Source organism: Cavia porcellus, unplaced genomic scaffold (assembly GCF_034190915.1).
Source record: "Cavia porcellus strain 051 isolate PalLab524CR breed Dunkin Hartley unplaced genomic scaffold, mCavPor4.1 scaffold_38, whole genome shotgun sequence".
NCBI classification, from domain to species: domain Eukaryota; kingdom Metazoa; phylum Chordata; class Mammalia; order Rodentia; family Caviidae; genus Cavia; species Cavia porcellus.
The window spans coordinates 8,380,932-8,406,289 of record NW_026947521.1 but is presented as its reverse complement, the minus strand read 5'-3'; the positions used below and the strand labels follow the sequence as shown (position 1 = coordinate 8,406,289).

The 25,358-nt window shown below is 43.8% G+C and overlaps 1 protein-coding gene across 7 annotated transcripts in view; it reads left to right on the top strand.

The window, feature by feature from the left end:
- The window catches only part of Tln2 (talin 2), a 377,519-nt gene that overhangs the window by 206,930 nt on the left and 145,231 nt on the right, over positions 1-25,358 (top strand). For all 7 annotated transcript variants that reach the window (XM_063243368.1, XM_063243367.1, XM_023562272.2 and 4 more), the window contains 6 exons: positions 2,182-2,353; positions 4,165-4,262; positions 5,666-5,795; positions 6,503-6,655; positions 8,259-8,401; positions 9,961-10,088. In XM_063243368.1, coding sequence (XP_063099438.1) covers positions 2,218-2,353; positions 4,165-4,262; positions 5,666-5,795; positions 6,503-6,655; positions 8,259-8,401; positions 9,961-10,088 — 788 coding nt within the window. In that variant the 5' untranslated portion in view covers positions 2,182-2,217. The remainder of the gene's footprint in view (positions 1-2,181; positions 2,354-4,164; positions 4,263-5,665; positions 5,796-6,502; positions 6,656-8,258; positions 8,402-9,960; positions 10,089-25,358) is intronic.

Genomic DNA, 25,358 nt, shown 5'->3' with positions numbered 1-25,358 from the left:
TGCTCAGGTTTACAGTGGCTGTGCCATAAGGTTTCTCACAAGTGTTGAAAACACAGACTTGGCCTCCATTGGCGTTTCTAGCTTGCTGTGTGATTTCCTTCTGCTCTTTTTTGCCATTAGGTAAAGCTGGCTACTTAATACCAGCAGTGTCCGTGGTTACGAATCCTGTCCTGTGCTGAGTGGCACCGGGAGAAGCTCACTGCTGTGGGTTCTATGGGATGAGTAAACAACCATGATTTACTTTGATTTCAGACCTCACGTAGGTTCGGCTGTGTGAACAATCATGTTACGTGATAATAAAATGCCTTGCCTTGTATGCAACCTGTGGTTTATTAAGGAGTTCTGCACGTACATGACTCTCATGTTAAAAAATACTATGAGGTCTTGTTTCATGCTTGGGAATACGGAGTCCTAAGGAAACAAGGAGTCAGGAATAAGAAGACGCCTTCCTGTCTCGGGCTCCCACACAGTGGACTGTGAGAGTGACTGGCTTGGTGTTTGGATTTTCCCTTTATGATGTGTTCCTACGTAGTGGGAGTGTTGCTTTTTTGCCATCGTCATTATGGAGAAATATGAAAGTTGAGAACTTCAGTCGCCTAATCTACCCTAAACTGCAAGTGTCAGCTCCGCCCTGTGCCACCTTTGTTCAGTGTTGAGATGAGCAGTCATGGGAATCCACTGGGAGTAGTGGAGGGGAATGGGCTGCATCCTGCTCCCTGAAGGCCAATAGAGGGGATGTCATGGGTGCAGCGGCCCATGCCGTGACTCTGTCATCCTTTTCACTGGGGCATCCGTCTGCATGGCTGGAGGGGGACCATGCATTTGCTCTTCAGAAAGCCTTACTTTCACCCCAGGAAAGGTGGCCTTCATGAAGTGATACTACCGTGCTCTTCCCAGGGAAGAATGGGACCCCATGCTGTCCTTGCCCCATAAATAGCACCACAGTGACGTCCAATTCTGGCCTTCCCCACTGACTCTCAGCAGCAGCTGCGCTGCTAGAGAGAGCTCAGCAGTTGAGGAAACCCTGCAGTTCTCACAAGCAAACTCCCAGAGAGATCAACAGGAGGCCAGGTCTGTCGACTCATCTCTAGAGTGTAACCCAGGAAGTATGTGGGTTACAAGCCCTTTATGATGTGGGCAGAGACTTGTAAGATGCTGTGGAAGCCTCTGTCACGTTAGCCGTCCATCCACCTCCTGGGCTGTGGCAAATGAATTCAGTTCGGGGTAGGATCCTAGGGAGTGCTGCTGCTGCAGGTGGCAGCGGAATGTATCTTGACATTTCTCAAATAAGAAATATTTTTACGGTAGAACATCTGTGGCCGTAAGAGAAACATTAAAGCAACACCGAGATTCCATCTTACTCCAAAAAGGATGACAGTCATCAAGAAAGCAAATAATAGCATATGTTGGTGAGGCTTCTATGTTGGTGGTGGGAATAGAGTCTGGTACAACCACTGTGGAGGTCAACATGGAGATTCTTCAAAAAAGTAAAACCATTTGACCCAGCTGTTCAGCTTCTAGATATACTCCTAGAAGAGTTAAAGTCATCCTATTACAGTGATACAGACATACCCACATTTACTGTAGCATGGTTCATAATAGCTAGATCTTGGAAGTAGCCTGTGTATTCATCCTAAGATGACTGGATAAGGAAAATGTGGTATGTATACATGATGTGGAGTACTACTCTACCATAAAAAGGATAAACTTGAATCACAATTTTAGGGAAATGGATGTACCTTGTGACCAGAAAATTCAGTGAAATAAATCAGAAACACAAACATATGCATGACATGATTTCTCTTATGTGAGAAGCCCAAAATATAAGTAAATTAAAGAGCAAAACAAAAGTTAATAGGAAAGAAATCTTGCAAAAGGGAAAGGGACTAAGAGATGAAGGCAGGCATAGGAGGGGAAAGAGATGGAAAAAAGACTGAAGGTTTGGTAAGTGTGAGCACCAGCTCCCCACGATGAGTGTAATCACTGTGTACTGAAAAATGTACAAGTAAAAAGGAGTTTTTCTTAAAAGAAATACTTCCACAGACAAAATGCTCTCTGAATATAAGTGGCTGTCAGAAAAACTTGCCTGCAAAGTTGATTTAAGAGAGTGTACAGGTTTCTTTCCTCCTGACCAGTGATGGCCGCAGGCAGCCTTCAGGGTTACTGCTTCGTGTTTTCCAGACCTTCTCCTGGAGACCCTTCACACCAAGTAGGACAATGGTGGCCCTGTCCTTGAAGATCTGCGTCCGCCACTGCAATGTGGTGAAGACCATGCAGTTCGAGCCGTCCACAGCCGTGTACGACGCCTGTCGGGTCATTCGGGAGCGGGTCCCTGAGGCCCAGACAGGGCAGGGTGAGGCTCTGCATGGTGTGGGTGCTTCTGGCCTGATGTTTCCACCTGGTACCTTGGAGGCTGGGCACGCTTGGCTTCCCTTGTGAGGCCGGTGGTGACAGTGGCCGTGAGGACCCCAAGTGGTCAGTCAGTACAGGCGTGCTGTCCTCCTGCCCCTGCCCCTCCACCCTCATGCTCTGCAGTCCCATTCACCCAGTAAAGTGCCAAGGCCCTGTTCTGGCTCCTGATGATCGTGTGTTCCCTGCCGTTTGCCATGCAGGACCACTTCTAATCGCCATCAGGACCTGGGTAGGTCTTGTGTAGCAGGCCCTTTTGAAGGAGTTTTATAACTTTTATCTCAGATCTTTTTTAAAACACAGGAACACGTTGTATGTTTTGTTTTGTATTTGATTAAACTCTTGGCCCCTATTAATCTGAGTCTAAACAAAGCCATTCATAGACCATCCGATCGATTGTCAATTTCCCTTTGTCTCCTCTGCACACTTCCTGCTCATACTCAGGTGTTTATCTAACTGACAGCTGAGAAATAGGAATCATTTTGAAATGGATAAATCTTTAGTGTGAAAGTGGATAAAACCAGCTTAAAAATGGAAGCATTAGAATCGCCTTACTAAGTGGGCATGGTGGCACACACCTATAATCCCAGCACTCATAGAGGGCTGAGGCAGGAGGATTGCCAGGAGTTTGAGGCCAGCCTGGGCTCCATAGTGAGTTCGAGGTCAGCCCGAACTGCATAGTGAGAGAGTGTGTCTCTCTCTCTCTCTCTCTCTCTCTCTCTCTCTCTCTCAAAAAGGCACCTTCTCCAATTTACTGCTATTGTCTCTTTTCACTTCCTATTTTGTTGTTTTCTCTCAGATTGTTTCCAGAATGTCTTTGGGGGCAGCTTTCTGGAACCCCCATGAGGTGTGAGTAAAGCTTTAAAGATCTTGGAGCTTTGCTGAGAAGCAGCAGTGGCTCAGCACTGGCTTCCCCTGGGTCTCTGGTTTTCTTCACATGCGTGACAGCATTGAGATGGAGAGGGGCATGGATAGGCAGCGGCTGTTTCCCTCCTTCCCCTCCCCACTCCCGTCAGACCTTCCATAGAATCCAGGCATTTCTGGGGACACAATGTTCCAGTTTGTTGAAACTGGAAGGCAGGGGCTTCCTCTTAGTGGGAACTCCTTTCAATCTGACAGTGTATCCTGCTGGATCTTTTGTGGTGCAAAGTCCCCACCTGCCCCTGGGCCTTAACAGCCTTGTGCTTAAGAGATCACTTTCTCAGTTTCTTTTTTTGTTTGTTTGTTCATTTGTTTTTTATTTTGTTTTGTTGAACCCATGGGCTTCACACTGAGCTCTGTCCCCTCTTCTTTTTCTCCTTTTTTTTTTCTTTTTCATTTTAATTTTGCAACATCTTGCAGATTCTTGATTTACCCAGGCTGGGCTGAAACTTTCCATCCTCCTGCCTCAGCCTCCTAGAGTATTGGAGCTGCCAGGTTTGTGCACCATGCCCAGCTTCTTGGCCTGGTTTTTATAGTGAGGTCTAGAGAACAAACTCAAATTCAGTTGCCAATAAGTTTGGACTGTCTTGTTCCTATAGTACCGTACTTTCAGACCCACTTCTAATCCACAGATCCTCAGAAACATGGACTTGTTTTGGGGGTGTTGCTTCTGCAGCTCAGCTGCCCCAGTTCCACTGCTCTGGTGCTGTGACCCCTTGGGGGCCCCTCTGGAAACACGTCTTTCTGGTGGAGGACACCAGAGGCCCAGGGCCAAGGAGCTGGAGCTGGCCTTGCCAACACTTACCTCCCTCATGTCTTTCTCTTTGTGTCCAGCTTCCGACTATGGGCTGTTCCTTTCGGATGAAGACCCGAGGAAAGGGATTTGGCTGGAGGCAGGCAGAACGCTGGATTACTACATGCTGCGGAACGGGGTAGGCTGCGCTGTGGCTTCCTTTCCTCACTGCATTGTCCCTGGGCTGCGGTGGAAGCCAGCACCGTTCCACATTCTGATTCAAAGGCGTTTTATCAATGGTTCCCATGTACTGTGCTGTACTGTCCAGTGGTGAGAAAGGATCCAGCCATCCAGATTCTTTACATTGCTTCACTGTGGGATATCTTAAACAGTTTCTGCATGTTGTGTGGGCCAAGGTACTCACAAGACAGGGCACAGGCATATTCTGTGAGGGTGTAAGTGTGTCCCTGATGGAAAATGAGACAAGCAGGAGGGAGCAATGAAAAGGAAGTCTCCAGAGTCTGAGACCGAATATTAACCAGCTTTGTGTTTTCGAAAAGAGATTTCAAATAGTAGATGTGATTTTAATAACTGTGAGCCAGAGTAACAGCACTAAAATGGTTGCTAGGGGGTGTGAGGAGAAATAGTGTGTTAACTGTGCTATCCAGACTTCCAGCATACAGGCTCTGTGAGTCATTGCATGAGTTGGATCTATCAGATTGACCAGTATTCCACAGAGCAAGAATGAAATAATTGATTTGTTAATTTTAATTAATGTTCTCACAATAGTTCTGTGTTTAAGAAGTATAATTAAACATTGAGGGCTCTTGTTTAAGAAATGTCTTCCAAACTGAATGCCCCAGTATGGGCCTGCTCGTGTTTGATTGCCGTATTATAAGCATCACCCCCACTGTGATAGTGTCCCCTGGGAAGGACTCCAGGGACAGTGGGGCATTTATGTCTGTATTTATACTCATATACTTAGTTGTGAGGCACATTAATAGTAAGCATTTTGAGAGAACATTTTGCATTTACGTTTTCTAAGTATAGGTAGTAAAATTGCTAATGACAGAATACGGATCATTGAATACTGTCTTTTAAAAAGGTGTGGAGGCCTTTTTGGCTGCCACTTCTCCCCAGCGCAGCCTTTCGTAGCCTCCGGAAGGGTATCTGACACTTGTGCTGTGTTATGCAGGGTAATTGTCAGTTCTCGAGCTTCTTCCTGTTGGGTGTGTGTGTGCGTGTGTCTGTGTGCAGTTTCACTAAGATTTTAAAGAAATCTTTATCAAAGTAATTATCAAGACTTGGAGATTCTGAATTACAGAAACTGCTCTAATAATGAAGGTTCTGTCTGCCTAAGAAAAATTTTCAAAGAAATTTTGAAAAGATGAAATCAGAAAGGGAGTCTCTTTTTCTTTTCTTTCTCTTTCTCCTTCCCCTTCCTCTTATTTCTCCTCTTCCTCTTCTTCCTTCTCATCTTCTTTTCTTTGTCCTTGTCCTTTCCTTTCTCCTTGTTCCTCCTCCTCTTCATCTTCATCTTCTCTTTAGGTTTTCTGTCTGTTTTCCCGTGCATGTGAAATATATGTATGGTTTGCATTCTAGGACATTTTGGAATACAAAAAGAAACAGAGGCCTCAGAAGATCCGGATGCTGGATGGCTCCGTGAAGACTGTAATGGTGGACGACTCCAAGACCGTGGGGGAGCTCCTGGTCACCATCTGCAGCAGGATAGGTGAGCAGCCGCAAGCCTGCTTCCATGTCAGCTTTGTTTTGAATGGCCTGCCTCCCCCCGCTATCCTCCCTTGCCTGGCGTCTCCGTAGTTTTGTTCTGCCCAGTCCTAGTAGAGTACATCTGTTCTCCTGATTTGATGGTCTACTCATCATGGTGTTGTAAACACTTGCACTTCTCCCTGGGTCACTAGCGAGAGCTTTTATTTCTCTTTAAGAAAACAATGGGTATTTTCAGTTGAGCGGAATTATTAAAAATTTTTGTCATGCAGTCCCCTCCCCCATGTTGATGTCCAGAGTCTCCTTGAATACCGTGGTGACAGCCTGTGTGACCCCCCATGGGGCAGATTTTCTTCTTTTAGTTTCTGTTAGTCTCCCCAGAGGACAACACTGCTGGTTCCCACACGAATACCTCTAAATACTTGAAGAGTAGCCTGAGTTACAGGTCTTGTTTTTCTTCATGCAAAGGGAGCTGAGTTCTCTCAGTCCCTTCTTACTGGATGTCCTCCTGCATGGTATCTGCTTTGTCTCTTGTTCCTCAGAAATTAGTAGAGACTTGGACCTAGTGTTTTGAGCGGTCCTCTGTCCACACACCGCCAGGAGGGTTGGCATGTGTCATTTGCCAGCATAGGCTACAGTGTCCCTGGCCCCCAGTGGGGCTGTGGGCCGCAGTTTCACAGCTCAGCCTTATAACCTCATTTCTGTCTTTAGGAATAACAAATTATGAAGAGTACTCTTTAATCCAAGAAACAATTGAGGAAAAGAAGGAGGAAGGGACCGGTACACTCAAAAAAGACCGGACGTTGCTGCGAGACGAGAGGAAGATGGAGAAGCTGAAGGCCAAGCTCCACACTGATGACGACTGTGAGCTCATGGGGAGGACATGGTCCAGGCGCGTGGGCGGTACTAGCCTCCGGCCTTTCTCACCACCCCTGTGCCTTGGGTCATTTTTCAACCTGTAAATGTCTGTGTATGTCCCTCAAAACTGAAATTTGTAGAGAAATAAAACATAATGGTAGTACCATTTCCCCAAAAAAGAAAAAAAATTCCTTTGGTATCACACAGATAAATTGTGTTCACCTTTCCCTCATCTCCTACACATTCTTCTAGTAGTGGGAGCTGGGGTGCAGATAGGGTTGGTGATGCGCTCTTTTAACCTGTATGATTCTCCTCCATCGCTTCTGTTTTCCTCCTTGAGATTTGCGCATGTGAAGCCGTCAGGCTGGCGCTTTTGTAGCGTGTCCTACATGTGGACTGGGGTGGCCTGTGCCGTGGCCTCTGTCCCCCTTAAGTCCTTATGCATGGAGGTTGTGTAAGTTTAATGAAGACGCCATCAGGGGTGCTGTGGGCCCTGTCCGGAAGCTGTTTCTTATTGTCCCTGGCAGGCAGATGCTGACGATGTGGGTGACCGTTGCCTCCCCTGCCAGAGGCTGAAACTGGTGATAAGCTTCTTTGGTAGGAAAGTCACTTTGCACAGCCACACGATTTAACATGTGGGAAGAAACAGAGCCCCTGCATGCCCACGGGCTGTACCACATGCGCCTTGCCGGTCCGCCTCTCCTGTGGGGCCATAGTTTACCCCAGCCCACTCAGGCCTCCTGTTCCTGCCGCAGCACTGGGGTGACATCATCACTGTCATTATGTTTATTGATCTTTGGCGGGTCTGACATTTCCTCTGACTTTCTCCAGTCCCTTTTCTTTCTGCCTCATTAGATTCCCAGTTGCATACTTCTTTCCAAGAGACTTGAGGAGACAAATCCCAGGGATTTATTCGTGTGTGCGCAAGGCTGTCCCTGGCACTGTGGGAGAGAAGGGCTGTCAGCCATGTTCTGCACGCCGAAGCCACTCAGAACGTGATGGGGCGGGTTCTGAGTGCTTAGCCGCAGTGTGTGTGCGTGCATGTGCGTGTGCAGCTCAGGGAGGAGTGGAGAGGAAGTGTACCAGGAGTCCTCGATGTTTGTGCTCTGGAGTGACCGGGCCGTGGACAAGGAGCACAGTCTGTCCTCTCCACCCCACAGTCCTCCCACCCCTACTCTCCCCGACTTTCCCTTCCTCTTTTCCACTTGGGGTGTCAGGGGTAACTTGCTGTGTTCGGGCCTCTGAATCATTCCACTTAATGAGACCCAAGTATGTACTGTTCGTTTTAAGGAAAATTCCAATCTGGCTTCTTAGCACAGAACACGGATTTCCTTATTCTCACCATGTGGGGAAGAGGGGGCATGTGATAACTCCTGAGGAGGGCCAGCTAGCTGTCCGAATGGCCAGGAATCTTGTCCTTCCTTTCCTTCTTGCTGGTCAGATAGTGACAGGCTGGTTTTCAAAGGGAAAAAGAGGAGCTTTAATGTCAGAAGGAACTCTGAGTGTCAGCCTCAGAGAAGTTCACCTCTGCGTCCCTCCGCTGCCCTGTTAAATCCCTTCCAGATGAGAGAACGAACAAACCCAGCTCCCTGCCGCATCTTTCTTGCAGTGAACTGGCTGGATCACAGCCGAACGTTCCGAGAGCAAGGAGTAGATGAAAACGAGACACTCCTACTGCGGAGGAAGTTCTTCTACTCGGACCAGAATGTAGACTCCAGAGACCCTGTACAGCTGAACTTGCTTTATGTCCAGGTATGGCCTTCACCTCTCGGACTAGAGGCCGGGCAGCGTGTAGGAGGCCCCCGGCTGAAACACAGGGAGCAGGGGCCAGCTCCGTCTCCCACGCTGTCCACAGCATCCGTGTCCGGTGGGTGTGTCCCTTGGCTCCACCTCTCTGGTGGTAGTGCAGGGTGGCCTTGGACATGAACCACTGGCCATCCAGAAGCGGCCTTTCTGGGACTCTCTTCGCCTTCCCAGATTGAAACGTGGTGCCCGGCACTGTTTGTCTCTTCCTGCTTTCAAGAGATGACCATATCTCTTCAAATGGCTCACAGTTTCAAAGATGCTACGGTTTTATTAGCCAACACTTAGAACACCAGCAGTATCAGTAAAAATCACCTCTTCCCATTCACTAAAAGCTATCTTCACAGCAACCTTTTATGTCTTTACCATTAGCTAATGGTTTGAATTCAGACAAGTCATTTAACACATCTGAGGCACAGTTTCCCAGGATGTAAGGTGTGGGCTGGACACTGGATGGTCCCTCGGGTTGCTGTTGACTCATTGAAAACACCTGTACTTCTCACATTTTCTCTTATCTAAACTTCCTTTCCTCTTCCCTTCATCTGTGTACTTATCTGTCTATAGAGATAATGCAAGAATTGCAAACTGCAACCACACCTCTGCCTGCTTGATAGTAAATGAGTCATTTATTTAAGTATTATGTATTATGTCCTAGTGAATCCCCATACCTGTAATCTAGTTGTTGTATATTTTGTATTCCAGTAGCAGAGTTCAGTAGTTATCTATTCAAAAAAGAGCTTATGGCTCTGAAGGTCTGCAGTGTTTACTGTTTGGCCTTCTAAAGAGAAAGTTTGCTGACACTCGAGTTAGGGGGTGAAAGAAAAGGAAGGGAACGAAGCTAGAAGAAAGCTGGCCAGGGAGAAGATGCTCGTGAGTTTAAGGCCCCAGGGGGTGGCTGTGCGTGTCTGTGTGAGGGTGTCGGGGGGCGTTTAGAGAAAGCAAAGACGGAAAGGAGAGGGATAAATAGCAGTGACACCGACGGATCAAAAACCTAAAGGAATTCACACGCAGTGAAGGTTCTAGGACTGTGTACTGTTTGTCCTTCACCTAGATATCTCAGGTCCAGAATTTCTCTGTGTGTAGCCATCTCTCAGTCTCTTCTTACTTAATTAGTCTTTCCTTTGAAATGAGGGTTGGATTCATTTTACTTCTTTGGGTTTTATTTATTTATTTTTTTGCTATCTTTGTGGTGTGGGTGCATAAAAAGTAAGCTATTTCTATTTTAGCTTGAATGAACCTGGTCTTTTCACAAGGATTTCCCTTTACCTCTCCAGTTTCCATAACTGCTTCTGTTTCCCTAGATTACCAACACACTTCCCCTTTGTGATTCCAGACGGCTGGCATGTGTTCCAGCCCTGGGCCATTTGACTTGCCCTTTGGAGTTCCTGGCACCCCCTGCAATCTCAGTCCTCAACTGTGTGGGGTGCATGTGCTGGGGCAGGGCCGTGTCTGGGGGAGGCGTGGTCCCCCCCAAACTCCTGAGGCTGCTCCTTGCTTATGTGTTTCAGGCCCGGGATGACATCCTGAATGGCTCCCACCCTGTCTCCTTTGAGAAAGCCTGCGAGTTTGGTGGATTTCAAGCCCAGATACAATTTGGACCTCACGTGGAGCATAAACACAAGCCTGGATTCTTAGAGTAAATGACCTTTTAGTTTTCTCTTTTATCTTTTTATCTATTCTTTTGTTTGTTTATTGTTCGTTCATGTGGTGCCTGGGGTGGAACCCAGGGCCACATCCATATCCTGACACTTCACCCATTTATTTTTGAACAAGGTACCTAAATACACACAATGATTTTGGTCCATTGTGAGAATGGCTGCCCTGACCAGCTGAGTGTGTTACCACGTGTGTGTTCCCTGCACCATATGTGCAGGGAAAGGAAAGGCCTAAGAATTTATTGTTGGGGTGAATGTAAAGGAAGTCTCTGGAAGCAGGTTCCGAGTGCTGGCAGTGGTGATTTTCTCTCTACCTGAGTAGCTGTGCTACCCTGACACAAGCTATTGTCCAGCCTGTCCCGAGTGTTTGTGGACTGGAGGAGCTCACTTTGTGTTCCTTCTGTGACCTCTGCCTATTACCACAGTGTCCTCTCATGCTGGAACACTTTGATCATCTGTGGCTGGTTCTGGCTTTGGTTTCATTTCTTAGAGCGTTAGGGATCAGACCCAGGGCTTGGCACATGGTTGGCATGTGCTGTACCACTGAGCTGCCCCTGCAGGCCATCATCATGTGCAGTTTCTTTAGATTCCTACGTTAGAGCATCATAGTGTGCGAGAAGCTTACGTTCTTTTTATAATCTTATAAATTCTTTGTTGCTGTGAACTACCATGTGCAAGTGAAATTCTTACTCTGTTCTTTTATTCTATTTGATCTGTGGTTCCCTTTTATAAAATAATGGGGATGTATTTGCCTGGCATTGGACCGAAGGGTTTGAAGAGAGCCGACCCTTCAGTTTCCTCGAGGTCCTTCAGAGCATGACTGTAAGATTGAGTTTCCTGAAAATTCTCAGCAGAATATTTCCAGCCACTAGTAGGCTGCTATTACTGAGAAACTTTCTGAGTTGGCATTTTCCTCTGTTTTGATGTGGACTTTTGCAAGAGTATTATGGTGTTATGTCTACTTCCCTCTGATAATATTCCTTTTCTTGTGTCTTCCTTTTTCTTGTGATTGCCACTTAGTATGGAGGAAAGAGAAAGAGAGGGGTTTCGGGGAGGTAGAGGAAGGAAAGAGAGAAGAAAAGCTCTCTCAGTCTCACCATGGTCAGTGGCACAGCATGCAAGGTTGGAAGTAGAAACCTAATATGAATGCTGGCTGAGAGGTAAGGAGCGTGAGTGTTTCTGGAGGCTGCGTCTGGCATGGGATAAACTGAGCACAGACTTCTGTGCAGAGGGACCGAGAGGAAAAGATGATGGAAAGGATTATTTGACCCTGGAGCCACTTCCACTTTGGTGGAAAATACTGAGAACCAAATCGTGAGTCTCAGTAGCAAGAAAAGCTGACTTTTGTTGTAACGATAGACAATGTCTGGCTAGTATGCTGTTTGGTCTAAACTAAGGTTGTTGTAAGAAAAAAACCCCAGAACTCCCTGTGAGTTAGTGAACCCCAGGAACCTTTCCATGAGGGATGCTTTATTCTACAAAACACACCAGCTTTGAGTAGTTCCTGTCACTGACTCTGTTCTGTGTCCTTACACCAGTCCCGTGGCAGGTGTTTTTTGGGGGCCATTTCTAACACCTGGCCTGGCTTCCCTCTGCAGGGGCCTTGGGACCTTGCTTTTCTGCAGACTTCTCACTGTAGAGCACGCATCTGTGTTCTTTTAGTTGTTTTCTTATCCCTAGCCCTTATAGTTGGCCCCTCAGGTTCTGTACATCTGATCTCATCAATGTGAAAGTTACGGCTGCAGATACTGACAAATAAACACTCAGACCTCATCAGGCCTTGGAGGAAGCAAGGCCAGTCTTTTGCTTCTGTTTCAAAGGTGGCTGAGGAAGAATAGGAAAAAATAGAGGGAAGTTTGTTTTGTTTTGTTTTGTTTTCCTAAACCAAAAACTTAAGAATTAAATGGTTCCCTTGGTTTAGGCTTTCATAGCTAAAACTGCATGTGGCCTGGTAAGTGACTTCTAATCTGGTGGACAGAGAAAGTAGGATTTTATGTGATAGATGTGAAAAGAGAGACAGAGTGGCCACTTATCCGAAGCTACTTCAAGACTTTTTTGTGCACACAGCTTCTGACTTTCAGATCTGAGCTCAAGTACTTTCAAAGGCATTTCTACCTTCAGAGTAACATTGCCTCTGGCCTCCCAGCCGGTGCCAGGATTAGAAAGGTCCTTAAACATGTGATCAGAACATTCTTGGGTCTCTCTTTCTGTTGTCATCAGTTGTGCCAACCAAATCATGGTGAATGTCACTGTGCCGCTGAGGGCTTCTGAAGAGATTACAAGTTGATCTCTGAGCATTTGCACTGGTCCCAGCAGGGTCCACTGCCATTTAAAGTCCTGTCTCACTCTGAGTACTCACTCGGTGTGAAGATGCCCTTCTCGCAATAATCTGAGAGAGCAGAAGTTAAGCAGTTGTACCGCACTGGTTTTTTCTTCCCTCCAATGGGATGTGTAGCCTTACCTTACTTGGATTCTACATTAAAATAAATTTATTGTGCCTGGTGGCAGTTATTTTTCCTTAGGAATTTAGTTTACCTTTTAATTAGACCAAATGTAGCCTAGGTGATGGAGCGTTACTATTTAATGGAGATATTTAATTGTGTATGTTCTTGCTCATACTGTACAGCTGAAACTTCTCAAGGAATTGTGTCCTCTTTTAATTAAAATAAACCAAGGCTATGAATACAGCTCAGTGGCACAGTGCCTGCCTGGCAAGCGCAAGGTCCCGAGTTTGATTCCTGGTACCAAAAATAAAAAACTAAAGTAAACCAGGCAGGCCACAGTGACCTGGATTTTAAGTTGGCTGTCTTACCCTTTTTTGCCTGGACTTTTTTTTTCACTGGGACTTGAACTCATGAGCTCATGCTTGCCAGGAAGGTGCTGTGTCATTGAGCTATATCCCTGAGCCCTGCCTAGAATTTCATGGTGACTGGCAGGGCTCTGTTCTCCAGCCTCTGTGACTTTTCCCATCCAGCCTTTATTCCTGCTATACCTGAACAATTCAGATTTTAAAAAGAATAATGAGAAAAGCTTGTGCCAGAGGCAGACAAGACACAGAAATTTCAGTCGCACAGCAGATAAATGAAGTATGTAGGGATGTGTTTCATAAGTCCATTTTGTTCAATTTTTTAAAAATCTGATGTATTTCTGTTCAGTGTTAGTGTAATAGGGACATTTTAATGGCATTCCCATTCAACTTCATCCAGACTCTTCAGTGGTTTCTAAACTCAGTATCATCATAGTGAAAGTACTCGATTAGAAAAGTGACACTTAAAGGCTAAAAGACTTAGAGAGTTTTCAGGGGTTTAGAAGATACTTAATATATTGTCTACTCTGTGTAACAGAAAGTAGGTGCCAGGTGAAAACACAGAGAGGAAGCCCACAGCTGTCATAGCTGAAGCCAGAGGAAAGCCAGGTCTCCCAATTTCTTTCAGTTCATTGTGCTTACTTCTATGACAGTTTTCTTTGGGTCTCCTGAAAGAGACCCAGAAGGAGATATTTTATAGCAGATAATGTAATAATTGGGTATTTTTGTTGCAGTCCTTGTATTTGGAAAATGCACTGAGCAAACATGCTTCGCGTTCCCCTTAAACTCACTAGGGGCTTGCACATGTGTGCTGCTGTGCTGGGCACATGCATGACACCGGGAGATGCTGTGCCCTGATTCTTTACTGTTTCTGAAAGTCACAAGCTGCATGGCGAATCAGCGTGTGAAATGGCGAGTTAAAGCTGAAGGCACCATTTGAGACATGACACTACACAGAGACTTTAAGACAAAGCGTAGTGAGAGGTGAAGACCATTGTTAGGATGGACGGACTTATTCACCAGAAAGGTACAGTCACTGTGAACCTGTCAATGTTCTACCACAGACTTAAAGGTATATAAAAGAAAAGAGAAGCAGAGTTAGAAAACTTTCTCTGATGCATGATTTTAGTGTTGTAGTTTAGTAGAGCCATCACAGGGAGTGGTTAGTATGACAAGATCAGAAGAGAAGAAAAAAAAAATTTAAGAGAAAGTAATACAAGAGAAACTACAGGCAGAATTAATGTAACAAAGAAGTGGTTTGAAAAAATAAACTAACATGAGGCTTGGATGAACTTGATCAAGAAGGAAAAGGCATGTACTGTTAATAATGACAATAGAATCTAGGCAGAGTGGTGCACCCCTGCAAGAGCACTCGGGAAGCTGAGGCAGGAGGATCACTGAGCTTGAGATCAGCCTGGGCTACAAAGTGAGCTGAAGTGAATGGCATAGTGAGACCTCGTCGCAAAAAAGTCAAAAGAGGGGGCTGGGGATTTAGCTCAGCGGCATAAGTGCCTGCCTTGCAAGCAGGCAGTCGTGAGTTCGATCCCCGGTACCGATAAAAAGGAAAAAGACAAAAAGTCAAAAGAAAGACAGACAGACAGTAGATCAAAATTGCAGATAAAAATATTTTGCAAAACAGAATGTGATGAAAACTTGAAGCAAAAGAAGAGAGTTTGGACAAAATGGATAATAACGAAATTTGCATAGATGTGTTGGTATAGTCAGGGTTTACAAGGAGAACAGTTATATCCAGGACACAGAATTTATACTATTTTATGATGATCACCAAGAGTTAAATACAAAAAAATGCAGGAAATCTGTCCACAACTCTAAGGACCTAGAAAATCCAGCCCAGGTTCTGGATCCCACGGTAATGTCCTGCGTGAGTCCAGCTGAAAACCTAGAGCCCACAGCAATGCCTCCCATGAGTCCAATTGGGGGCCTAGAGCCCATCACAATGACTGACGCAAGTCTGTTTCACAGATTTGAGCTGAGAAGGCCCAAAGGTCAGTGGAAGCTAGAAAGTCTGTGCCAGTGGGACGAAGGAGCTGTGCTCGTAGGTTGAGGGTTCTATGCTGAAGCCAAGAAGTGACACTAAGAATAAGGACCAGAGATCCCTGAAAACCACACCCATCATCAGTGACAGTGAGGTTCCGAGCTTCTCCAATGATAACAGTCAAGTACAATGTCAGGAGGCCAGGTGACAAACAACTTCTCCTGGAGATTAAAGGCACACGTCTTCCCCTCCAGAGCCAGAAAATGATGCTCAGAGTAAGGACCAGAGCTCCCCCAAAGTGAACCACAGCCATTCTCACCAACAAGGTCCTGAGTTCCTCCAATGATAATGGCCAAATTCATATTGGAGAAGCTAATCATGACGAGCTCTTCCAGGCGAACAGGTAGCTAGCTCAAAACAGCAACATGTAGGAGAACCCACATGTCGCACTCTTCCTCTCGAGGTCTCCTTTTATGTGGGCAGCTTTCCTCAGGTGGGCCATCCACACTCAGCACCATGCTGATTTAATTCAGCTGGTGTTAAATTGACCACCAGTTTTTAATCTATAACATGTATAATCTTGAAAGATACTGCCTTTGACAAGTTAACGTATACCATCAGAAAGCTAAATAAAAACTGAACTTAGGTTATTTCAGACTGTAGACAAAATAAGTAAAGCTCTTCATCTTTACTTGAAAATCAGCAAAATTCTAGCCCAAAACTGAGTATAATCTTTTGGTAAAGGGAATCCAACTCAGAACCTTTTGCTTATCAGGCAGTTGCTCTGGTGCTAAGTATAATCTTATAAAGTGAATGTGGATGTCTTCCCCACAAAAGTTAAAATATTAACAGAGTCCAACATGAGCATGTTTATGAGTCAGTGCAAGTTATACCTGGAGTCTCCCAGGCTTCATATATCAAATGTGTAATTTGAGTGTAAGCAATGGGGATACAGCACAAACAGCAAACATTCCTCTCTCTGGAACCTTGTATTTTAGCATGGAGAAACAAATCAAAGAAATAATAAGTAAAAATACATGAAACATTAAATAATAATGAGTGGCAGATAAAAAATAAAGCAGAAATGCAGAATTGGGATTCTGTGTTAGAGAAAAATTTGCTATGTTAGAGTACATAGGCAAGGAACACCGGAGAAGATAGTATTTGAGCTGTTTAACATTAGAAGGTATATTTATGGAATTTATGGTTTAACATTAGAACATATGGCTAAGTGATTGTCTGAATTATTGGAGAGAAAGAATTTGATGAAATAATCTTCACGGGGAAAAACAAAAAAGTTTAGGACACACTAGGTATACATGGATACTTAGTCTATTCAAGAGTTCCACAATGTCGTAGTAGCATTTCCACAAATGTCAGGAGGGGTGCCTACTACAGTCTGTGCTTCCTATCAGCACAATACCAAAGGGATTTACAGGAGCAGTGAGGCAAGAGAGGTCAGTGGTATTAGGACGGGAGAAACAAGCTGTCAATCCTCCTGGGTGGTAGGACTGTCTGCAGAGATAATCTAGTCAATCTGCAAAGAAGCTTTCAGAATGAACAAGAATTTAAGCAAGATTTTTAGAAAAAGGGTCAATTGTAACATTAAATAACATTCCCAGTTATAGTCAGCAAGCAAAATGTCTCTGTAAAGGGAGATACTTTTTATATTTTTAACAAAAAGTATGATTTACCTAGAAAGTGACTAATGATCCCCAAGATCTGTCCAATAAAATGAATAAAGTTTATGGATGAGCATAAAAGGTGTGAAAATGGGAGTGATTTGTTATCTGATAACAGTTCTACCCAAATTTATCTATAGTTTCAGTTCATTCTCTATAAAAATCCCATTTAGTTAGTAATGAGAAAACATTGTTAATATAGGTATCTCAGTAAAGGTATTAAAAATTAGTACAAATTAGTTAAAGGTCAAAGCTTAATGAAGATCTATGGAAGACAACTACTATACTTTTTTTTTTTTTTTTAGAAAACTATAATAAACCCCCTTGTCCTAGGGTAATATAGTAATTCAAAAGAGTGTTGAACCTACCTTTATTAAAATTAACATATTTTACTAGGCAAAAGATGTCACCAAGTGAAATAGGCTTCAGCCAGGAAGAAGAAATTTTATGTATGATGCACACCACCAAATTAATATCCAGAAGATATTAAAGAAGACAAATTTAAGAAAGATCACAAGAACATCAAACAGCACTTTACCGAGGAGGAAGCACCATTCTATTCTAACGTATGAAAAGGATGGATATTCAGCCTCATAAGCAATGCAGAAAATATAAAAGCGGCACAGACATAGCATTTTATGTCTGTCAGATGGGCATAAATTTAAATGTATGAAAACAACATTGTACTTTACAGAGGAAACAGGAAATTTCAGAATGTGCATCTTTGTATTTAAAAATATGCAAAGAGCAACAGGGTATTTTATTGTTTATGAATACAAGGACATGTAGAGCATATTACAGTATTCAGGGAACTAACTTGAAGAAAATAGCTGCCATTATAGAGACAAAGAAGGGACGTGGGATTTTAGCTAAACCGTATCTCTGTTCAATAGCAAAAGGAGAGAGCGCAATTAGAAAGCAAATTTAGCATCCTAAGAACAGAATTTCTCCTTGATGGTGGGTATATAAATTATCAGGCACATGCTTTTCTGTAATTTAAAATGTTTTACAATTAACGTATCTTTTTAAAAGATTCGCAGATAGTCTAGCCCTGAGATACGAGTTTGAATTTACTGAAGTTGGGTGTATAACATGCACCAGAAGAAAAACTTACAGGTGTTCATTCAAGCCAGGTAAAAAGGTTGTATTCTCCTGCATATTACAGGATAGAAAGGTCCAAAGGGCCAAGAAAACTCCTTACCTTTGGAGACAGGAAACCTCTTCCCCTCTGTGTTGGTATTTCTGGGATGTATTTTACTAAGAAAACAAAGCAACCCAGGCTATAAATCTGTGTTGTGAAAGACTTTAGAGCAGACTTGGAAATTTCCCCTACAAACTCCAGATAATTCTACTGTCAACAAGCTGAGCTCTTGACTCTGTAGGAGGTCTCTTTGCACCTGGCGTCTGTTCAAACACATCTTCCCCCTTTGGAGCTCACCCTCCCTGTGCTTTTCTCAGAGTAATTGGGCTGCAGAGTCTGTTTTCAAATGAATACCGAGAAACAGGCCTTTTCAGCTTCTGGTTTTCCTCTGCTGTGTCTTACCTGAGCTTCCTCACCATCACCCTCCCTCTGAACTAAACTAAAATGCATTCAAAGCCCATTTGCACACTGCTCTGCACTCTGCTTTCCTTGTTGGATCTGTCACAGGTCCATAGCCCAGAGCTCTCCTATCAGTTTGGGATTGTGATGGTCAGTTGGTGGCACTTTCTTCTTCCACCTAATGCCACGCCTGTCTCCTTTGCTACTTTCGAACTCAAGAACTTTCCCCATCAGGAATGTCTGAACTGAGCCAGCACCACGCTCTCTTTGGTTCCTGAGCAGTGCCTGGTGCCTGCATCAAAGGGCATTTGGACTGCTTCAGGATCACAGAACCACCGTGAACCCAAGATGAGGCTGCAGACCCAGGCCAGTGTTTCTACCAGGGTGCTATGGTTGGCATGTGTCTCCTCCAAAATCCAGCCATTGCTCATGCCATAACATTAACCGGTGGATGTTTAGGCAGTTGCTAGGCCCTCCTGGATGCGATCAAGGCTCTTACAAAAGAGGCACCACTGGTTATCTAGCCAGCTTGCTGTGTAGCTGTGGAAGGACGGCATAAGCTTCCTTCTTTCCTCAGAACCCTGAGTCTCCACAGCCAGCGGAACCTGCCAGCACCTGGCTCCAGAACCGTGGGATTATGCATCCTTAGCAGCCTATTGTCTCGCACTTGGAAGCCAGCACACATGCTCGTCTTACTCCTCAGCTTTTCTGACCACGTTACACATTTTCCAGCTCAGCACTATCCACGTCAGACTCTCAGTGACACAGGCACAATGCTTTTTAGGTCCAGATTCAAGCACTCCATCCAGAGGTTCCGTTAGAGTGTGCTGCCGGCCCTCCCAGAACATCTTCCCTGAAAAGCGGCCTTCCTAGAAAAGCTCCTCAGCGCTGTTGGTACGGCGGGGCCTGGGACCACACTTTGAGGTCCTCACGTGATACCACACTTGAAGTGTTGCTGTCAGTTATCTGGTGATTTGTTATAATGGCTGAAGTCAGGAAACTTGAGCATTCCCATGTCATCTGGGTGGCACTGCTCAGTAGATTGCTCCCTGCACCCACTGCCGTGTGTGCAAATTGATGCCCAGTGGATAAAGGGTGCATCCCTTACGAATTCATATGAGAAGCAATAATCCTAAACCAAAATCACCTCGGCTTTTCAGGTGATAAAACCAGCTTAAAGAGGTAACTGTGTGTCTCAGGTCACACAGCTGCTTGGTGACAGCTCTGGGACAGATAAGAGATGGTTAATATTTCCCCAAATGGCAGCAACTCCGCACATACTTGTAACTTATTGCTAGACTGTGAGACACATCTTCTGGACTCCTCTGTTGGAATTACTTGTTGCAGGCCGTTTAAATTTTACGGAGGCAAATGAGGTTTTATTATCTGCCTGATGGAATGCTGTTTCACCTTACAGGAGATTCTGCCATTTGTGACTACGTGGATGATCCTCAAGAACATTACAATAAGCCCAACAGAGACGCAGTGAGATTCATTTTAGCGTGGAATAGAAACATAAACAGGAGTACATAGAAGCAGTAGAAAGGCAGTTGGGAGGGGTGTGGAGATAGAGACCAAAGGATGTGGAATTTCAGCTATGTAGGGTAAATAAGTCTAGCGATCTGATGCACGGCTTGAGGTGCGAGTACCCTAATGATATTTGTGTACTGGAAATGTGCTGAGAGATGTTAGCTGATTTTCCCACATAATGCTACCTTCGTGAGGTGATAGATGTGTTAATGTGCTAGACCGCAGTAAGTTCGGTATATGTGTGTGTCACAGCATCATGTATGTTTTCAGATATATACAATGAAAACAAAATTGCAGCTTGTCTTTAAAAAGGCAAGAAAATGGAACTTGAGTGAAATATCTGGATTTGAATCCAGCTCCTGTTCCCTCAAATGTATTAAATATGAAAGTTTCTTTTTATGATTCCAGTGGCATCTCAGCATGTCTAGCAAACGGCCTGCCCTACATGCTGAATGAGTGTTTCTGTTGTCCATCTGCTTGTCTGACAGGTCTGAAATACCGATTCTATAGGATGCTCTTGGGCTGAGGGTATCATGTGGAGAGGCCAGGGCTTTTCCCCAGAGTCCACCCATAAGTCTGCCTGCTGGCCATGACCCCACCGGGCCTCATGGTCTGTGTGGGAAATGAAATTTTCCCTTGCTGGAAATTTTGTCAGAATTTGACTCATGCTTGGAAAGCACCCCTAGCCAGAGTCATAGATGGTGACAGTAGAAACTTTCTGTCCCAGTGGTTTGGGTGATACAAAAACCCGTGCGAGTGTGGAATCATAACAAGTACTGTGGTATCTGCTTCCCAGCTTTACTAACTTTCAACTTGATGTGACTGTGCCAGGCCAAGGTATCTTTCTGTATGAGCTGCCCCACTGTCCCGCATTGGGCATGTACCTTTTCTTTCTTATAAGAACTATATAGGATGCAGCAAGTGTGAGGGAATTGTAAAGCAATCACAAAACAATATAAGGACAGAATATTTTTATGTATTTTTTTCCTTTTTGGTGAGTCACAGTGGTCTCATCCATATCATGTACAAACTTTTAACTGTGTTCTTTTAGGAAGTCTCTAGTAGCCCAGTTTTTATCCTGCACTAGCAGCCCATGGGCTAGGTGTATATATTATGCAATCACCAATACACAGACAGCTGCTGCAGACTGGAAAACAATCTTGCTGATTCTGCTGGAGCAGGGATCAAGCTAGAGAGAGAGGAGTTTATTCTCTGCAAGCTTGCAGCTTCCTGTATGTCTTGGAGCATAAGAAGACTGAGTAGTTGATTCAGTTGGTGAAAGGAGGATGTATTGTTATTACTGCCTTTAGAAACCGCATCCATCACAGGCTTGCTACAGGGTTTGGAAGAAGAGTCAGGTTGAACTGCAAGACTTGATTTTATGGCTCTCCTTTAAAGGTCGGGGAGTGTCCGGGATGTCACTCAATGGTACAGTGCCTGCATGGCAAGTGCAAGGTCATGAGTTCGATTCCTAGTACCAAAAAATTTTTAAAAATTAAAGGTAGAAAGATTTAAAGGGGCAGTGAAGAGGACTTGCATTGGCCAGTGCTTGCTTAGTTGAAAAATTTCCCATCAGGTTTGACAGCCTGATCCATGTTTTCCAGACAGGCTGACAGATTTCCTTTGCGTGCACCCTTAGGAGCCTTCCACATTTGGTCTCGATAATCAGAACAGGAACTAAGCTGGAACTGTTGGGCCATCTGCTGGCAGGCAGGATGACAGGTGGCCAGTGCCTTTCTACTTTCTGTCTGTGCCACAGTGATGCCCACTGACCAAGGAATATTTCACGCACACGCGTACATACACATGCGTGTGGGCACTTCCTTTGAAAAGTGCTTTGAACTCACCCCAAACCAACAGTCGGGCCATCAGGGTAGCACCTTGTGACATTCTAGAGTTGTCTCAGTGTCCTCTGCAGAAGTCCCATGGACTGGTCCTGCAGAACTGCTTGGAGAGAGCTCAGTCCAGCAAGGGACTTAGCTCCCACAGATATCCAGCCTAATTTCCCCCTGCTGGGCCACAAGACACTGCCACTTGGAATCCAGGAGATGTCATTGTTATGAGGGAGTTTGATGTGGAGCCTTTCTGGGTGCTTTGGCCACCCGTAGGTAGGCTTCCCTCTGTGAATGACCTTGGATCCACTGCCCTTTGCACGCTGCAGTAAGCTCATGGGCCTTTTGTTGCCTTGTGAATTGTACCTCTGTAGCATGTTCTGCATGGTTGGGTGCTCTCTGCTGTCCTACAGCCTCAGCGAAGTCTGCGTCAGTGACTCTTTGTACCTGCGCCATTTTGTTCTCTCTTGTTTTTACCCGTGAAGTTGTCCAGTGATGGTCATAAGATTTAAGTTGCCCCTGTGCATTATGACTGGGCCCCCTTGAGGAGGCCCCAGATATTCTCCTGCTGCTCAGCCCCTCCCCCAACCCACAGGAAATACCCTTAACCACCTTTGCCTACAGAATTACTTTCCAGAATGACCAGGTCTTCTCTGAGCCAGCCCTTCCTCCCTTTTTTTTTTTTTTTTTTTTTTGCTAGAGCATTCAAAAGCAATTATCAAGTCAGGGTGGTGCATGCCTGAAATAGAGCACGCAGAAGGCTGACACAGGACAGTGAGTGAGAGTTTGAGGCCAGCCTGGGCTGCATAGTTAGTTCAAGGCCAGCCTGAATACATAGTGAGACCCTGTCCAAAAAAAAAAAATCATAATAATAAAAAAAAAATCTCAGTTCATTGTATCATTTCATCTGTAAGTAGTTCAGTCTTTCTCTAACAATGTACAATAACTTCTAATAATCTGAAAGTTAAAATTTTTAAATAATTAAACATTTACACTGCAAATCCATCCTAACTCCCAACAAAATTAACAATAATCCTTTAGATTGTTTAGATTTTTCCCAGTTGTCTCAAAAGCATTTTGTGCTTGCTTTATCAGAATTCACACAAGGGCTTCAAATTATATTTGTTTTTTTTATTTTTTTTTATTTTTTGTGTTTTGTTCTTTTGGTGGTCTTGTTGTTAAAGACTACTGAGATATAGTTTATGTTTAAAGTAATTTGCCCTTATAAATTGTGCAAATTGGTGTCGTTAATACACTCATAGGCTCAGTTACCCATCACCGAAATCTCACCCTTTATGCCTTGTATCAGTCTGTTTCCTCTCCCTACGCATGACTCCTGCCTTCACCCCGGGCAGTCCTCTGTCTGTAAATCTGCCTACTCTCAGCGGTTTGCTTCAGTGGAATCGTACACCCTTGTCCTAACACTCTTCTTGGACCTTAGCACAGCCTTTCTGTATTGTAGTATGTATCATTGCTTCATTCTGTTTGTCTGTGGGATACTTTTCTATCAGACACATAAACCACATTTTATTTGTTCATTCATCTATTGATAGACATTTGAGTTATTTCTACATTTTGGCTGCCAGGAATGATACTGCTGTGTGCATTTGTGTACAAGCTTTTGTGCAGACAGGTTTCATTTTTTCTGTGAATATATATGAAGAAATTGGCTTGCTGCTTGATATGTTAAGGGGCTACCAAATGCTGTGTGATGGCACCTGTACCATTTATATCCCCACCACGGCATCTGAGGTTCCACACTCTCCCTGCCCTTGTCAACACTTACAACTAGCCATCTCTTTGGTTGTAGCTTTCCTAGTTAGTACATAGCAGAATTACACTGTGGTTTGTTTGTTTGTTTGGGTTTTTTTTTGCTGTCCCTGATGTTGAATGACACTGAAAATATTTTTGTACATATATCGGCTACTTGTATATCTTCTCTGGAAAAATGTCTGTTCAAAATCTTCTTCCCAGTTTTCAATGGAGTGATTTGTCTGTTATCTAGTTATAAGAGTTTTTCTGTATTCTAAATTCACTTATCAGATACATAATTCACAAATATTTTCTCCCATTCTCTGGACTGTATTTTCACTTTTTTTATGGTATCATTTGTAGTTCAAAAGCTTGTAATTTTGATTTCCACTTTTTCTATTTTTTTTTCTTTTACCATGTATGATTTTTATTATTGTACTTAAAAAGTCTTTGCCTAACCTGGGGTCATAAAGATTTATGCCTGGGGCCAGGGGTGTAGCTCAGTGGCACAGCACCTGACTGCCAAGCATGAGGTCCTAAGTTTGAATGCTGGTACCAAAAAAACAAAAAAAGATTTGCTCCTTTATTTTCTTCTGAAAGATTTATACTTTTAGCTGTAGTTATTTTTATAAATGTAGCAATGTTCTGTGGTGATAATTACTTACATTACATTGCAGTCTGTCATCTATCTTGAATTGATTTTAGTGTATAATGCATATAATGTGCCCAGCTTCTTTCTTGTGCATGTAGATATCTGGTTTTCCCAGCACCATTTTTAAAACTTTATTTATTATTTGTTTTATAGTACTAGGGACTGAACCAGGACCTTCACAGGAACTACACCCCAGCCATTATTATCATTGATGTTGTTGCTTTACAGGTCTCACTAAGTTGCCCGTGCTGGGCTTGAACTTGCAATCCTCCTGCCTCAGCCTCTCAGAGTCTGCCACGTACCCACCAAGGATTGTTTAAAGCAAAGGAAAAAACCCTTATATTTACTAAGTTGCCTTAGAACATTTGTTGAAAATCAGTTAACAAGAGAGTGTTAATTTCTCTGAATTTTATTACATTGAACTATATGTCTATTCTAAAATCAGTATTTTATTCTGTTAGTATAACCTTATAATAAATATACTTGTTAAATCTCATAACTGTGTACTTTTTTAAAGCTATGTCTACCAAAGCAACTACTTATGAAAAATCTAGGCTATTTTTATAGCTTTTCTCATGTTTGACTTTGACCAATTATATCTGATGGGATCATTAAACATACTCGTCTATCCCTCTTTTTGTTAACTAGTATTTAGATCCAGAAGCTTAACTAAATTCTGGTTCAGTCGTATATGTGCTTATTCTTGATTACCAGAAATAATTCCTAGATGATGCTGTGTTGTCCTGTAGGATCAGTGAGGAGGCATCTATTGTCTGGTTATCCTGTTTTCATTAATATTAAAATTGATTAGGCTGGGGACGTAGCTCAGCAGCATAAGTTCGATTCCTAGTACCAAAAAATAAAATTGATCAGTGGGTTTAGGTGTCACAAAACAAGTCATCTAGTTATAAAGTTCCCCATCAACTTCAGTCGCTAGAATTTGCTTTGGTCTCTGTTACTTCCTTCAGAGTTTTAATTAATAGTTATAAAATGGTGATTTTGTGTGACGTTTGGAGGTTGCTTCAGAATCGTCCAGGGCAGATTATGAGTCAGGAAGTAAAAAGACTATGATTTGCCAAGAGTTGATTACCGAGGAAACCTGGTGATAGATTCATTTTATTGTTCTCTTGTTTCACGTGAAGAGTTCAAAATCACCTCATTTTTGGAAAGGGACTCCCTTAATGTGGCTTCAGTGCCATCTTTTTAGCTTTCAGAAGATGCAAGAGGTCCCAGAATACCGAACACTTTGTCTGCCTTAGGCTTAAACTGATCGCTTCCCCGTGCTCTAATTCTTTTTGGTGAAAATGGTGTTTCGAGGCCACCTGGCAAATGCTTGCAGGGGACAGATGCACCCAGGGCATCTTCACTTCTGGCTTCTCCCACTGACCCAGCTGAAAATGTTTTTTGAATTAAAAAAAAAAAAATTAGGGACTGAGGTCAATATTTCCAATGCAGATACAA